This window comes from Staurois parvus, unplaced genomic scaffold (assembly GCF_062004578.1).
Source record: "Staurois parvus isolate SC_StPar_1 unplaced genomic scaffold, SC_StPar_1.0 ptg000832l, whole genome shotgun sequence".
NCBI classification, from domain to species: Eukaryota; Metazoa; Chordata; class Amphibia; order Anura; family Ranidae; genus Staurois; species Staurois parvus.
In genome coordinates this window covers 3,024,922-3,042,589 of record NW_028318628.1, presented here as the reverse complement: position 1 = coordinate 3,042,589, position 17,668 = coordinate 3,024,922, and the positions used below count along the sequence as shown (strand labels likewise).

The following is a 17,668-nucleotide window of genomic DNA, read 5'->3' as shown; positions in this document are numbered from 1 at the left end:
ATTTTTTCATGTTTTTGCAGTCTGAGCCCTTGTTAGGGGAAGTCACACTATTTTTCTTGTTTGCCATTATCATAGAAAGTGAGAATAAAAAAAAAATCCCAATTTTTGGTTTGACACCAGAACAGGAATAGGGAGGGGGAAGATCTTCCAATGAGGACACCAGTTCTGGTGACACCAGGGGCGGACTGACCATTTGGAAACTCAGGCACTGTCCGAGTAGGGTCAGTAGGGAGCCCCATGAGATGCCCCTGGTACCTTTTTCATAGGCTTTTTTGAGTTTGGGCAAGGACACAGGGGCCCCATGAGATGTCAGTCCGCCCCTGGGTGACACCCTTGGATTGCCTTACTTTTTAGCAATTTCTCCCACTTCCAGTTGTGGTGAAGGGACAGGAAATAAAGGGGAATCTCCCCTATTGGACGCATAAAGTGAAAAAAAAAAGTTTTGCCTTTAGTCTTACTTTGTGCCTACTTTTGTATTGGATTATTACATTGCTTGTATTGCACTCATTGTACACCATATATGAGCTGTATTCTGCACACTGCATACACCGGTAGACACGGGTCTGTTGCAGTCAGGGCCCAGTGTGTTAGTTAGTAATCATGGGGGAGATACGTGTCAGGAATGGGTGTCCAGCAGTGACACCTCAGTGACAGCCCAGTGCACAGGACCACACAGAGCTCCGCCCTCCTGTCATACGCCACTCCTGTGTGTGACGGTCTGCACTAACGCCCCGCCTCCCCCCGGGTTCACGTGACCCGAGCTCCACTGGCTCCAGCGGCAGTTGAGAGGAGAGGTGGTGGGATTTAAATGTATCAGTGAGGGATCGGTGCGTGTATGTAGGGGGGACGGGTTGGGTTGTATAGAATGTCAGCTCACCATCCATGTACTGATCTCATACTGCCATCTCTCTGCAGTCCTGTCACCACCACTATCTGCATTTCCTCTGTCATTGTGCGAGATGTCCTCTCCCCAGCACGCCCTCCTCGCTGCTATCGCTGACCTCTGATCAGTCCCTGCACCCTGCATTCTATGTCTATGACGATGATCTGGAGCACTGTGTTATTGTACAGGCATGGTAAGAGGAGAGGAGATCTGATCATGTTCCCCCGGATCCTTCTGGCCGGCTTCCTGCTCTGCTCTGCTCATGCCTCCTCAGGTCCTCCCAACATCATCCTGATATTTGCTGATGACATGGGCTATGGAGATCTGGGGGTCTATGGGCACCCCACCTCTCACACCCCTAATCTGGACTCAATGGCCAGCCGAGGACTGCGCTTTACAAACTTCTATACCACCGGAGCTGTGTGCTCGCCTTCCAGGTATTCATCTGTATGGTATATGTGTGTGTGCTTCCCTTCCAGGTAATCATCTCTATGGTGTGTGTGTGTGCTCGCCTTCCAGGTAATCATCTGTATGGTATACGTGTGTGTGCTCGCCTTCCAGGTAATCATCTGTATGGTATATGTGTGTGCTTCCCTTCCAGGTAATCATCTGTATGGTATATGTGTGTGCTTCCCTTCCAGGTAATCATCTGTATGGTATATGTGTGTGTGCTTCCCTTCCAGGTAATCATCTGTATGGTATATGTGTGTGTGCTTCCCTTCCAGGTAATCATCTGTATGGTATATGTGTGTGTGCTCGCCTTCCAGGTAATCATCTGTATGGTATATGTGTGTGCTTCCCTTCCAGGTAATCATCTGTATGGTATATGTGTGTGTTCTTCCCTTCCAGGTAATCATCTGTATGGTGTGTGTGTGTTCTTCCCTTCCAGGTAATCATCTGTATGGTGTGTGTGTGTGCTTCCCTTCCAGGTAATCATCTGTATGGTGTGTGTGTGTGCTTCCCTTCCAGGTAATCATCTGTATGGTGTATGCTTCCCTTCCAGGTAATCATCTGTATGGTGTATGCGTGTGTGCTTCCCTTCCAGGTAATCATCTGTATGGTGTATGCGTGTGTGCTTCCCTTCCAGGTAATCATCTGTATGGTGTATGCGTGTGTGCTTTCCTTCCAGGTAATCATCTGTATGGTGTATGCGTGTGTGCTTTCCTTCCAGGTAATCATCTGTATGATGTATGCGTGTGTGCTTTCCTTCCAGGTAATCATCTGTATGATATATATGTGTGCTCGCCTTCCAGGTAATCATCTGTATGGTGTATGTGTGTGTGCGCTCACCTTCCATGTAATCATTTGTATGGTGGCGAATGTGTGCACTCACCTTCCAGGTAATCATTTGTATGGTGGTGAATGTGTGTGCTCACCTTCCAGGTAAACATTTGTTTGTTGTATGTGTATGCTCGCCTTCCAGATAATCATCTGTGGTGTATGTGTGTTCCCACCTTCCAGGTAATCATCTGTGTGGTATATGTGTGGGCTTACCTTCCAGTATGTATGTACAGTATAGGTGTGAGTGTATATATGTGCTACTATTAGACTAATGTATAGCAGAGGGGCCTCTTGCGATATTATCCCTGTAGGCAGCATGGTGGTTAAAAGAAATCTGTCGTGGAAAAAAAAAGTAGAAGCTGCCATCGCTGTTCTGAAAATGTAAGCTGCCTGGCTGTCATGCTGATGCCTTGGTTTCAGCACTTTCAGAGACCCAAATCTACAACATGTATTACAATAAGGTATTCCTGCTTTCCTCTGACTTTAACCCATACAAAGTCTAGAATCTAGTATCTTTAGAAGAATGCTAGCAATGGCAGCCCACATGCTTCTCTTTTGCCCGGTGTACATAAGTGTATGGTAACAAGAATACAGTTCACATGGAGTTTTGATGTTCATTGTGGATTTAATTTTTTGTTTAGCTAGTTATATGGGAAGGGTTGGACTGGCCCACTGAAGGACTCCTCAGAGGTGCCTAAGTCCTAATCAGCAATGGCTGCTTCCACCTCCCTGTGGCTTTAATTGAATTCCCTACCTCTGAAAAAGAAAACTACAACCTGTGTACAAAACAGCCTATTTGTACCTACAATATATATATATATATATATATATATATATATATATATATATATATATATATATATATATATATATTACATACTAACAGGTTGTTTTGCAATACATTATTTAGTTTTATTTATTTTTTTGTTTCACTTGCCATGTTAGTGCTATGTTTATGGGTTAAATAACAATATCTCAAGCAGCAGAAGTATATTTTTGGAGTCTTCATCATTATTCAAGTATATTGTAAAATAATGCTGCTGGGTTTCTATGGCAAATGTTATGCAAAAACTCTGTTTTCTGCCCTGAGATGTTCAAAGACTGAGAACAAATTAGACTTGGCAGAGAGGTGTACTTTATCTAATTTTTTAGCACTTTTTTAATGCCAACCTTTGCCCACCTTCGTTTAGAATGGGAATAAATAAGGGTATCATTTAAAAGGCTATAAGGTAACAAATCCATTCTGTATATTATATTTTTAGGCAGTTTTAGAAAGGGAAATGTTGCAGAATATTCTTTTTACACATTATGCAATTTAGTATAAGTTTTCAGTTTGCCACTTTTTGATTCATATCATTCTTGTTTGTTTTAATGGTCATCTTAATGTTTTTCTTCTTTTCTCTATTCTCTAGAGCCAGCCTCCTGACAGGTCGCTTCCAGACTCGTTCTGGTGTGTACCCTGGTGTGTTCTACCCCAGCTCACTTGGAGGTTTGCCTCTCAGTGAGGTCACCATTGCTGAGTTATTACAGTCCCGTGGTTATGTCACAGCCATGGCAGGTAAATGGCACTTGGGCCTCGGGCTGAATGGGACTTTCCTGCCCACTCGACAAGGGTTTCAGCACTTCTTGGGAGTTCCCTATTCCCACGATCAGGTATAGAGCTTCTGGACAGGTGACATCAATATTATTTGTAACCTTCCTGGTCAGTAATGTGTCTTCACACAAAGATGGGGTTTAGTAAACACTTAACTAGGGTTATAAGTGTTCACTAAGATATGATTGACGGCCTAAATTTTCATTAGCAGTGGACATTGCTGTTACATAGCAAGACTAGATTGGGTAAGCTTGATGTGCCTGAATTTGCGCATTTTGTGCTGGAAATTTGCAAAGTGGCAATGGTCTGTTAAAAACTGATTAAACATTTTGTTAATAGATACTGATAAAAGCCTGGGAGTGCTTGTGGTTCTAAGCATAAGCTAAAAGGGGTTGGGACGAGTTATAGGTTTGGGTTCAGTCCAGGCCCGGAAGGAAGCTGACGGTGCCAGTCCAATCATCTACAGTTAGTCATTTCCCACCCTGCAGCTGCATGTACATAAAGGAGTGAGGATACTTGTGATATCATTGACCTAATATGGTCAAGTGGTGTGGTCCTAAAACAGGGGTCTCCAAACTGTGGCCCTTTGCTTGCCTTCATCCGGCCCTTGAGGCACTATTCCTTTCACTGACACTAACAATGGGGCACTTTTTCTCTCACTGACACCAATGGTGGGTCATTGTTTAACCCCACTGATGCCAGGATAATTTCTACTCCCATTGGCCATACTCCGGCCCCCCTAAAGTCTGAAGAACAGTAAACTGGCCCTTTGTTTAGAAAGTTTGGAGACCCCTTTCCTAAAGGATTGGCATTCCATGGTTATCTTGGGTGGAGCCAATCTTGCTTCAATTTCTGACTGTTCAGTAGGTGCAGCTGTGGGGTGGGCCACAGCTGATTGGGCCAGCACTGAGAACTTCCTTTGGTCCAAGTTCATACTTGTCCATAGTTTGGATACTCAAAACTGATATATTGCTTTTTTTTAGATGCCAGCAATTTAATAATTTTGTCTATGTAGTAAACCTGTCATAAATCAAATACAAGAATTATCTTTGATAACCTCTTCCTGAAAATGCTAGTTAACTGTTGTCACCTCCTAGTGTTTTTGAGACACTAACCTTCAACAAATCTGTAGATCAGGAGATTTCATAGACTGTCAGAACTCTCCATACATGCTTGTTCAGGTCCCATGGTTAGCATTTCCAGAAGGGGGAAGCACAGGAATGGATTCCACTTTATTTCTTCTAGGACAGGCTTCTTCTAAGCTATTCCAGGGAGTGCTCTGCATATTTGCATTGCTTTGCTTGTCCACATGCCATGACGTAAAAGCTTACCAGGGATTTTGAAATGTTTGATATTTTACGATATAGAGAATGCAGCAGAGGAATGATTGTTTTTCTTGTGAGTGGGATTGACACCCCATGGCTAACCTTGGTGGAGCCCTAATCTTCAGTTGGTTTCCACTAGTGCTTACAGAGACCTAATAAACCATGACTCAGCCCCCAAATGTACTTGTAGATTAGGAAAAAAATGTTTTATATATAATAGTAGAATGCTGCAAAGGTTTGCTATCATTCCTATACTTTATTTTGGACCATATTTATGTTTTTCTTCCATGCAGGGCCCTTGTCAGACCTTAATATGCTTCCCTCCAGACACACGTTGTTATGGGACATGTGATTTGGGTGAAGCTCTGCTGCCGGTGTTTATTGATGAGAAGATCCTGCAGCAACCCGTGAATTTTACTGAACTCGTCCCTCTCTACGAGCAGTTCAGCAAATCATTTATTCAGAAAGCGGTTGAACAGAATAAACCATTCTTCCTCTACTATGCTGCACATGTAAGTCACCACTTCACTTCTTCCTAGCGTACCATAAACAAGCAATGCATTCAATGTTGTTCTCATGCAGGGGGGAGTTCTGAAATAACACAAGGTCGAAAGGCAGGGTTCTTTCTTGATACCAAAAATAGGGATCCAGGAAGTGCATTTGCCTTATAGTATGTAAGTTAGGGATCCGTTTTTATACCCGTGGGTGGATATGCTCCCTCCTCCTCAGGGGAATAGAGAGATAATTTATATGTTGTCCCTTACTATCCCTAAAGAGACTTTGTAACCATCTTAAAATGTTGCAGCTAAAAGCATAAAAAAATCAAATATTTTAGTCATGTACTTTCAGTGTTTTTCTTTTCTGTAAATGATTTTATATTAACTTGCAATTAGCCTTTGAACTTTATACAATATTTGACTACTCCTGGAAAGTCAGTTCCTTAGCACAGCCCCATCCTTCCCTGCACATCAGAGTCCTCTACTCTGCCGGAAGTGTTTAATTATTGTCTGTGCTGGCCTAGCTACTTCGCCACTCTGTTTCCCTTCCTACATAACCGTGAATGTAGCTGTCGGAAGAGGAGTGAAGGGGAATACTATTTGAGTGACAGCTTGGGGTCTGCTGAGGCTGCTGACATCACCTCCAAGATGGTGACACTAAGCAGCAGTTTTGGGGCTTTTGGATATCTATACACGGGAGGTATTTTCAGGTAAATAACATGCAGGAAATATGTTAAATGCACATTTAATCTTATGGGAAGACAGTTGTTAAAATAAATGGTGTGGCCACAGGGTCTCTTTAAGTAAGGATTAAATATATTGTTTTGTGAATTTGTAAAGGAATTAACTTATCCAACAGGAACATGGCAGCTGCCATTGCTGCAGGTTATGGGGTTCACCGGCTGTTGGCATTACTGACTTTGAGTGCACCAGTTTTAATAAACTCCCCCCACTGTTTAATAACAATGAAGGATGATAGCCCTCAAATTTGCAGCCTTTAGAAACAGGTCGAAAAAAATTGCTGGCAGGTCGAATATTGCAAATCAGAACAAAATCAAAGATTAATAATCAAATGTATCAAAAAAAGTCCAAAAGATGATCGTGACATCAAGTGATAGGTGAATCCATGACAAATTGTTCCTTCTAATGCACTCACTAGAAGCGCATATTAAATGCGCATTAAAAGCAGTGGTAACAAACTCCTCCAACAGGTCAGCCTTATCCACCATCAGGCACAGGTAAAGGGAATGCACAGCTGTCATGCACCAGAAATAGGAGATACCTCCAACAGATTGCTCAATCCTTAGCATAAAAATAGCCCCACCTTGAAGGGAACAGCTCACAAAAGAGCCCAGAGAGTGAAAGTGCTAATGGTGCAATATTTTTATTGAAAATGTGAAAGTAACCACATGGAGCAAAACAAGGCAGAGCTCCGTTCTGACGGGGGGAAGTGATGAATCTTGTGTCCTTCCTCAAATTTTTTAAGCCCAAGAAAGGCTTTTGCCATATGAACGTAGGCCTTTAGGCACTTTCACACTTCAATGCCCACTCACAGTCTGTTATAGCATTCTGGTACTTTGCAGTTTTATATAAGCCGGAAGTATGTAGCAAGCAAGCCCAGAGCGGAATGACACTAAGGGGTGTTCCTGCTTGTTCCTCCTGCCAGTGACCCGGGTGAAGGCGTGATCTCTGTAGAAGCCAATAATACACCAAATGAACAATCAAAAGTAGAGTAGCCAAGTCTCCATCTCCAGCCCACGGTGTACCAAGGAAAGGGATCTCTCCTAGAGGGCAAGCTCATGGACTGAGCCCGGAGACAGTATCATATAGTGTAGTATGTTTTATTAAAAAGATAGCAACCATGTGGAGCATAAAATCATCAATGGATAAAAATCACTTACAGAGATGGCCGCCGGACCGTCACGTGCATGCGGTGGCGTGGCATTAGCACGTAGGCATCTCTCTGACGTGTTTTGTGTGCACGCACGTTCTCAAAGGGATCCACCTAGACTTTCTCTCTCTGGGCTCTTCAGTGAGCTGTTCACTTCGAGATGGGGCTACTCTTATGCTGAGGATTGAGCAATCTGTTGGAGGTATCTCCTATTTCTGGTGCATGACAGCTGTGCATTCCCTTTACCTGTGCCCGATGGTGGATAAGGCTGACCTGTTGGAGGGGTTTTACCACTGCTTTTAATACGCATTTAATATGCGATTCTGGTGAGTGCATTAGAAGGAAGAATTTGTCACGGATTCTCCTATTAATATTATTATTATTATACAGTATTTATAAAGCGCCATCAATTCACTCAGCGCTGTACATTACAATGGGGGACAAAACATGCGACAGTACGATAACAATACAATGTGATACACGAGGGGTTCGAGGGCCCTGCTCTTTCGAGCTTACAATCTAGGAGGGAGGGGATAGTGGTACAGGAGGAAATGGCTGTGGGGGATGGAGTGGTTGTGGGGGATGGAGTGGTAGGAAGGGTGGAGGAGGTCGGCAATTAGCAGGGGGTGGGGTAGGCTTCCCTGAAGAGGTGGGTTTTCAGGGTGCACCTAAAGGAGAGCAGAGGAGATGAGTAGGTGATCACTTTATGTCACGATCATCTTTTGGACTTTTTCTGATACATTTGATTATTGATCTTTTGATTTTGTTCTCGTTTACAATATTTGTTGATTTGTTCACTGCAGTCACGATATAGATATATTTGTCACCGTTGCGCTGCATTTTAGCGCTACACTACATTTGCTTATTCTCTTTTGTTTCTATGTTTGTCACCGTAGCGCCAGAATAGAGCACTTCACCAATAGCATATCATATTGAATTTTTTTTCGCTGTTTGTTCACTCAAGTCACTATTTTATTTATAATAACGCTAGCGTATTGAGAGATATTTAAACTGTCATATGTAATTTTCACTAGCGCTGCACTTTTTTCTTATCGAATGTAAAGACTATTAATTCATAATACCTGCAATGTAAGGAAAGCTACTAGTACAAGATATGCTAAATGGATTTGATTTATGTTGAAAAATGTACAAGTAAAAGTATATTCCATGAGAGTGTCCTTTTTTATAGCATTTTACAGTTAGGTGGAAGAGCGTCAACTAGCTGCTTATAAAATGAAGACCATTTTGTCACACCCACATTGTTTATCCATTTTAATAACATCCCCTATTGATTTATTATTTGATTTGTGTACACTGACTATCAAGGTTTCCAATGGAAGTGAAGGAACTGACACATGCTGTAGATGTAGTGAGCCAGAAACCTAAGGAGGCAGGGAAGGATGCTAATGGGAGAAAACCAAGATTGTGGCTCTACACACTGAAGACAAGTTTTAATTTTGATTGCACATATAACTTAGTTTCTGTCCTACAAACTGTAACTTTGTCTTGAATATTGTTGTTGACAAATACACAACGAGGTGCTATATATATATATATATATATATATATATATATATATATATATATATATATATCCAACCGGGTAAATGTGACAACATTGGGCCTGTAATATAATATTTTCTATGATATTCCATATTTTCAGACTAGGCAATGAAAATTTGATCTCTTTTCCATAGCACACTCATTATCCGCAGTTTGCAAGTGCTCGGTATACAGGGAAATCTATAAGAGGAAAGTATGGAGACGCATTACTGGAATTTGATGGAACAGTAGGAGATTTTCTAAATACTGTGTGGGATTTGGGAATTCAAAACAACACACTTTTCATCTTTACTTCTGACAATGGGTGAGTCACACGTGTGGGTAGGGAAGAGGACTATGCTTGTTTTAAAAGTGATGCACTAGGGTTGATTTACTAAAACAGGAGAGTGCAAAATCTGACACATCTGTGCATGGTAGCCAATTGGCATCTAACTTCAGCTTATTCAATTAAGTGTTACTAAACCCACAACACTAAAATCAGTCTGTATATACAGTAAAGCATGCTAGTTATACTCACTGTGGAACCTAAGGGTTTAATCCTCTGTATTGTGTAAAACTTCTGTTTGATCCTGACTTCTCTGATCCTCCCCTTCTTCCAGTACCCCCCCCCCCCCCCTTATCTCCTGATAAGGCATATTGTATAGAGACACTATGCTCAGTTTAGTGTGTATTGCTAGAGAGGTTTTTTTGGGAGAGTGCATGTGATCAGCACAGGGCCAATTAGCACTGTCCAGACAGAGGTCAGGGGTTCTGTATCCTCCTAGAGCAGAAAGAAACCGCCTTCTACAAGCTTTAACCAGTGCTCTGCTGAACACTAATTGATAGAAGCCACAAGACTGCTCAAACTGCTGATGGGAAAAGGTGTTTAGCAGTTTAAATTTACTAAAATGATTGCATTTAAATGTAATGTGTTCTGTGGGAGACAGATATAGTGAATGCAGGGTCCTGGGTTTAGTAACACTTTAGGCTTTGACAATAAAACCTGGAAGCTCTTTGGTTTCTATGCAGAGCTGCACCAGATTTTACTCTCCGATTTTCGTAAATCAACCCCACGGTGTCTTTTAATTCTGGTGGTCACTCTATAAACCGACCCCTGAATCTGTGATTTTCATATGGTGGGATCATTTGATTAGGTGAGTAGGAATACACTGATGTTACCCAAGGTTCACACCTATGCGTTTTCTGCAGCGGTTTGCAGAAACGCAGTAGAGTCATGATTAACATGATTTCCTATGGGACATGTTCACATCTGCAAGTTTTTTGGAAAGGGTCTGGGACTTTTTTGAACGCAAAAAGTTGCATTTTGCTTCTATAGACCTCAATGGAAAGGCTGCAGAAAAGCATGTAGTGTGTTTTGCCTCATTTTTGATGCGTTTTGCATTTTAAATCTGCCTAGCAACAAGAAAAATTAAAAAATGGAAATAACGCATCAAAAACTTGGCAGAAACACAGGTACAAAAACCCAAAATGCAACACAAAACACAACGCAACCTGCATAGGTGTGAACCTAGCCTTACCGGGGGTTGTATTAAGAATAATGGCAGTGCTCTTGTGGTTTACAAAACATAATCATTCCCAGTAATTGTGAGCCGCATATATCAGTGGACTGGATTTACTAAAGCACAAATGAACTTGTGTTTTCTACCATGTGGTCCTACATGGAATTTAATAGGAATAGTGACTTATCTTGCATTTGATTGGATGCATGAAGAGAATAGTGTTTTAATTACTTCACTCAAATTAGACCCTGCATGTGTGATGCAAGGATGATCTGTGTTGGCCATAGCACTCAATGAAAATTGAAAAATGGAGTCCAATAGACTCTATTGGGCAGACATGCATGTAATGGACAATTCATTCCTCGTCACATTGTTGCTTCAGGTCCACGGTTGTGTATGATGATTATGTTAGGTATTCACACTGGATGCAGAGAGGATGCCTGCTAATGTCAGATTTTAGGATTTGTAGAATTCCATATTGATTAACTTTTTGTTTTATCTCAATATAAGGCCTGAAACAATGCGCAAGGAGAGAGGTGGTACCTCTGGACTCTTGAAATGTGGCAAAAGTACAACTTACGAGGGAGGTCTAAGAGAACCTGCAATAATGTTCTGGGAGGGAAAAATAAAACCAGGTAACAAAATGATCAATACTTCTAAGAGATGATCATAATTCTAGCATCAAGTTATGATTGAGGGCTTTGTTGTTGAGCTGAGATAAATCTGTAAACAGCACTTTATTATTATTATTATTATTATTAATATTATAATACAGGACTTATATAGCGCCAAGAGTTTGCTCAACGCTTTACAATATATAACGGGAGACAATACAGCAACTGTCAGGAATGGACTGGCCAGCAATGGTGGGACTCACCTGCCTTATGGGCTGCAGTACCAGGGCTGGCCAGCGGGTGCTCCCAGCAATCAGAGACTCAACCTTGCAGCCAGCCAAACACCTGAAACTGCTTATACTGGTGTATTTAAGGGATGGCCAGACCTGCAGACTCGGCCTTGGTGTGTGTTTCTCCTGGGCCCTGTATCCTGTTCCTGCTACCCTGTTCCTGTTCCTGCTCCTGTCTGATTCGTTGCTGACCCTGCTCTGACCCCTGGCTTTGTCTGACCATTCTCCTGCTCTGACCCCTGGCTTTGTCTGACCATTCTCCTGCTCTGATCCCTGGCTTTGTCTGACCATTCTCCTGCTTAACCCTATACGTTCTGACCTCCTGTTGTTGATCCCGGCCTGCCTGACGACGCTTGCATTGTATGTTTTGTTATCTGTGGGTGGTTTGGTTTGCTTCGTTTGCACTGTTATGTTTTAGTATTGCACTGCGTTTATGTTTGTATTGTTAGTCTTTAATAAATTATATTGTTTGTAACTTATCTGAAGCCTGCGTTTCCCTGCGTCAGTCACAAACCTCTGGTCATACCCGGGAGCCCTGACAGCAACAATACAGTTCAATACAAGAGGGATAGGAGGGCCCTGCTCCTTGGAGCTTACAATCTAGGAGGGAGGGGCTAGTGGTACAAAAGGTAGTAACTGTGGGGGATGGACTGGTTGGAAGAGTAGAAGATTGCATTATTAGCTGAGGGCAAGATAGGCTTCCCTAAAGAGAGAGGTTTTCAGAGATCGCCTAAAAGTGAGCAGAGTAGGCGATAGTCTGATAAATTGGGGTAGAGAGTTCCAGAGGATGGGGTAAGCTCTGGAGAAGTCCTGGAGACGGGCATGGGAGGAGGAGACAAGGGAGCTAGAGAGCAGGAGGTCTTGCGAGGAGCGAGAGTACGGTTTGGGTGATATTTAGAGACAAGATCGGTGATGTAGTTTGGGGCTGAGTTATAAATGGCTTTATATGTTATTGTTAATGTTTTGAATTTTATCCGTTGGGCAATGGGAAGCCAGGGGAGGGATTGGCAGAGAGGGGTGGCGGATACCGAACAGTTAGTAAGGTGGATGAGTCTGGCAGCAGCATTCATGATAGACTGAAGAGGGGATAGCCTGCGATGAGGTAGGCCAATGAGGAGGGAGTTACAATAGTCAAGGCGAGAGATAACAAGGGAGTGAATAAGTTGCTTAGTAGTTTCCGAGGTTAGGAACGGGCGTATCTTGGAGATGTTGCGGAGGTGAAGCCTACAAGATTTGGACAGTGATTGGATTTGGGACTGAAAGGACAGATGGGAGTCTAGGATTACACCTAGCACCCTGGCATGAGGGGAGGGACTGATGATTGTGTTATTGATCTTGATGGAGAAGTCAGGGGAGGGGGCACGGGCTGGGGGGAATACTAAGAGCTCAGTTTTGGAAAGATTGAGTTTGAGGAAGTGGAGTGACATCCATGCCGATATGTCACTTAATAGGTTAGTAATGCGATAGGAGACTGAAGGGGTGAGGAGTAGAAAGATAGATTTGTGTGTCATCAGCATAGAGATGGTACTTAAAGCCATGGGCGTTTTATCAGCTAACCAAGGGAGGAGGTGTAGATGGAGAAGAGAAGGGGTCCAAGGACAGAAACTTGAGGGACCCCTACAGAAAAAGGGAGTGAAGAGGAGGAGGCAGCGTTATAGGTAACGCTGAAGGAGCGCTGTGATAGGTAGGAGGAGAACCAGGAGAGAGCAGAGTCTCGGAGGCCAAGAGAGTGGAGTTTTTTTGAGGAGGAGGGGATGGTCAACCGTATCAAAAGCTGCAGAGAGGTCAAGTAGTAAGAGTACGGAGTAGTGGCCATTGGTTTTCGCTGTTAGTAGATCATTAGTGAGTTTTAGTAGGGCAGTTTCAGTGGAGTGTAGTGAGCGAAAGGCAGACTGTAAAGGGTCAAGAAGGTTGTTGTCAGTGAGGTGGGAGCTCAGGCGATTGTAGACTAAGCGTTCTAGGAGTTTAGAGGTAAATGGCAGCAGGGAGATGGGTCTTAAGTTGTTCAGGTTGGTGGGGTCCAGGGAGGGCTTTTTAAGTATGGGAGTGATGTGCGCATGCTTTAGAGGGGAGGGGAAGGCACCTGTATAGAGGGAGAGATTGAAGATGTGAGTGAGGGAGCATAGGATGGAAGAGGAGGGTGACCATAGTAGTTGTGAGAGGACAGGATCCAAGGGGGAAGGTAGTGAGACGGGCTTCTGAGAAAACCTTAGTGACCTCTTCGGTAGTAGCAAGGTCAAAAGAGGAAGTGTTGAGGGAGGTTTAGTATAAGGTATGCTAAGTGGGATGGATGTCTGTGCAGTGGCAATGCCCCTACAAATTGCGTCAATCTTGTTTTTGAAATGGTTTACAATCTCGAGAGCAGTGAGTGAGGTACTGGGTGGAGGTAGAGAAAGTAGAGAGTTAAAAGTAGGGAAGAGACGACGAGGACTGGATGACAAGGTATTGATGAGAGTGACAAAGTAGGCTTGCTTGGCAGCATGGAGGGAGGAATTGTATGTTAAGAAAGCAGATTTATATAGGGTGAATGCTTGTTGAGTTTTGGTTTTACGCCACAATCGCTCCAGCGACTATGTCGTTTAAGATTTCTGGTGTCGTCAGTCTGCCAAGGTTGTAACGGTTGGGGCCTGATGCTTCGTGTTGTTAGAGGAGCAAGTGAGTCTAATGTGGATGAAAGCGAACTGTTGTAGACAGCAGTGGCCAGGTCAGGGCAGGACAGGGGAGAGATTCTGTCATAGAGTTGGTCAGTTGCAGAGTGGAAAGGAGCAGGGTTCAAGTTGTGAAGGTTTCTGCGGGTAATTGTTTGCTGCTTGGAGGGATAGGTGTTTGACGATGAGGACACTGTGAAGGTGATGAGATTGTGATCAGAGAGGAAAGGGAGTGTTTGTGAAGTTGTAGGAAGTGCAAAGATGGGAGAAAACAAGGTTTAATGTATTCCCATCAGAGTGAGTGGAGGACTGTATACACTGTGTTAATGCAAAAGATGAGGTTAAGTTGAAGAGTTGGGATGTAGCCGGATTGTTGACATTAATAGGGATGTTAAAATCTCCGAGAATGATAGTGGGTAGTTCAGAGGAGAGAAAGTAGGATGGTCAGGCGGAGAAATCATCAAGAAAGCGTGACACCGGTCCAGGAGGCCGATAGATCACTGCAATCCTCAGAGAAATGGGAGAAAACAGCCGGATGCAGTGAGTCTCGAAAGAAGAGAAGGATAGAGAGGGAGGGTTAGGAAGGACTACACCACAAGTCCACCTTCATCTATACTACATTTTTAATTTTTTTTATTACAATGTTCTGCTTCACCAAGGGATGAAGTACATGTTATACTTTGTCCCATTTTTTTTAATTTGCTGTGGAAGCTAGCTACGTGGTCAGACAGGATGCTGTCCCTTCCCTGTGGCCATCTGACAACGCTGCTAACAAGGAGATGGCTGTATTAATAGTCGGCACTTGTCCCTGGCTCCAAACACTCTCCTGAGACCAGCACTGGCAAAATGAATGCAGACAGATAGGAGGCTAACAACTCGCTCTTGCATTCCTCTTGCCAGGGCTGGTCTAGGGAAAAATTTATGGAGCTGGGGAAATATGCTGCCTATCAATGCCGCTGTTTCCTTGCTAGCAGTGTTGTCAGATAGCCATGGGGGAAGAGGGGGCCTCCTGTCCGACCACATAGCTAGCCATCCACAACACATAGGAAGATAGGACAAAGTAATACATGTACTTTTTGTCCCTTCAGGGACAGAACACTGTAATAAAAAAGAAATGAGACCTCCTCTTTCATTGTTATAGTAGAACTATAGGCAATTTTATTTTTTCATTTTGGATAGCGTAAGAGAGGGTTATAACCCGTCAGATTTTTTTTTTCTGGGTCCCATTGTGGAGATTTCCCTGCACTTCCTGTCCCATAGCCAAAACAGGGAAAGGGAAAGTGTCACCAGCATACCGAGGATCACCAATATGGGTCCAAATGTTTTAATGAACGATCACATAGTTATAGCAAGGCGACGTTTTGGAGTCCCGCAGGACCCCTTCATCAGGCATGTGACCAATTTTATTAGTTATTAATTCACAATTTGTGCCTCCAAAGTCCCACCGAGTAGAGGACCTTTCCTTCTTTCCCTTCAAAGTAAGGGAATTCCTTGGGGACCCCCAGGTTTCTAGAACTAGTATCCCCATTAGAAGATTTCTAATTTCTGTCCCCCTCTATTACCTTTCTGGGGACAACCCAATATTTGGGCTTTTCTTTAACTTTCACTCTCAATGAAAATAGAAACTGGACAAATAGAGGGAGTGAATATTCTCAATAGGGTTACATGCAGCAATAAAAACTGACAAGTGTTCTAAACCCTCTGCGCTTTATCCAAAACTAAAAAAAAAAAAAAAACGTTTTTCCTTTAGTTATACCTGAATGGCAACCCCTTTTTTACAAATGTAATACAGCAATTTGGTCAGTAAACATTATCTTTACAAGCTTTGTTGATTTGTCACATTCTACTTGTAGGGTAATATTGATGTATTTTCCTCCATGTGATATACATGTGTAGACTTGTTAAAGCATTCCATTACAACCGGTAAGGAAGGCAGTCTAGTAGATTTGTTGTGGATGTGTATATTGTACCTCTAGTAAATGTATTGCACCAAGCAAGCTTTATACTTCTACAGAGGGCACAACTGACACTTTATAGTCTGTACAGAAAAAAGGGGAGCTAGACAGATAAAGGTACACTCTATTCAGAGCTAGAAAAGTAACCAATTAAATGCCTGCAGGGAACATAGCTTAGTATAGTGTATCACCACAATTTGCAAAGTGTAATTGTCAAATATAATTGTTGAAAATTGTGATGCCTACATGTCCACAACAAAATAGCTTTGTCATCTTTCAGAAGCTGTAGTTATTAAAGTGCATTTTCACGTTTGCAGACAAATTTGAGAAAACCTCACTATGTGTTTGTGTTCTCATTAAAACAACATACCAAAAAAATGCCTTACCCTTTTAGGATGTTAGGAGAAGGTGTCATGGCCAAAGGCAAACTTTTCTGAACACGTTCAGTGTGAGTCTATCCAAATAAAAAGCCTGAAAGTGGTTGTAAACTTTAGACATGAAATATAAACAAAGCATATCACTCTGTAATGTGTACTTGTCTCAATGCAGAGCATTAAGGCCCCTTTAACACGGGCATTTACAGATGAAAAATGGACACCCATGTACTTCTATGGATTAGTGGAAGCAAACGGATGATCATCTGTTAATGTCCTCATCCGTTAACATCCGTTTTTTTGAACGAATGAAAGCCCTATTTTTCTTCCATTAAAAAAACCCGGAACAGACGAAAAACGGATGAACAGACGAAAAACGGATGAACAGACGAAAAACGGATGAACAACGGATGTAAACGGATGAAAAACTGATGTGAACTGATCCGTTTTTTTTTTTTTTGGAGAAAACGTGACTGAACTGATGAAAAAAACAGAATGCTCGTGTGAAAGGGGCCTAAGTGACATTTCTGTCTGCTGCCTCATTCCTCTGCTATCAGCATGAGTCCCTTCTGACAAGTTCTTGACACCAAGAGAAAAACAATGACATGGGAGGGAGCTCCAGCTGATTGACAGCCTCAGCTCTGGTCCTGTGTGCTGTGTGAAGGGGGTGTGTCCCTTCCTGCCAATAAGCTCTCAGAACTCTCCTCACTGAGCTCTGCAGAGTGTAACTTCAGCTCTCTACCCCCTTTTTTCCTGACAGCTCAGAAAAGCTTTATAGGTTCTGGACTTTGAACGGATGTAGAGAAGAGATGACTGCAGATAAACAGGTACAACTTATGTATAAGGATTTGTTTCATCTCTGTGTATCACCTGAGTCCAGTCACTTCACTGAGGATATGTAAGAGTTTACAACCACCTTAAGACAGAATGAGCTCCCACTCATAAACATACAAAGAGAAAAGCTCAGCTTCCAAATGTTGAATCCTTTCTTAGGTCAGACACTGTTCAAATCTAGTTTAAAACTGATAATGAGATATGCCAGTACTGTACTGACAGGGTATATTAGAATAAACACAGCTCCTCAGCACCCCCATGAACAAAGAGAATTAAGTACGTATCAGAAAAGAGCATTTAAAATGAAAATCTCATTTTTTTAACCATTTTAATTTAATGTAAATGGACAATAACCCCCTTGTATAAGCACAATTAAGTTGGGTACAGCTTGCCTGTGAACCAACTAACTAAATGCATTGC

The 17,668-nt window shown here is 42.6% G+C and overlaps 1 protein-coding gene across 1 annotated transcript in view; it reads left to right on the top strand.

The window, feature by feature from the left end:
* The first annotated feature begins 742 nt into the window (after window positions 1-742).
* The window catches only part of ARSA (arylsulfatase A), a 48,034-nt gene continuing 31,108 nt past the window's right edge, over window positions 743-17,668 (top strand). Inside the window, exons 1-5 of the mRNA XM_089655307.1 lie at window positions 743-1,320; window positions 3,577-3,817; window positions 5,377-5,595; window positions 9,169-9,338; window positions 11,044-11,168. Of these exons, the coding sequence (XP_089511433.1) occupies window positions 1,031-1,320; window positions 3,577-3,817; window positions 5,377-5,595; window positions 9,169-9,338; window positions 11,044-11,168 (1,045 nt within the window). The 5' untranslated portion in view covers window positions 743-1,030. The remainder of the gene's footprint in view (window positions 1,321-3,576; window positions 3,818-5,376; window positions 5,596-9,168; window positions 9,339-11,043; window positions 11,169-17,668) is intronic.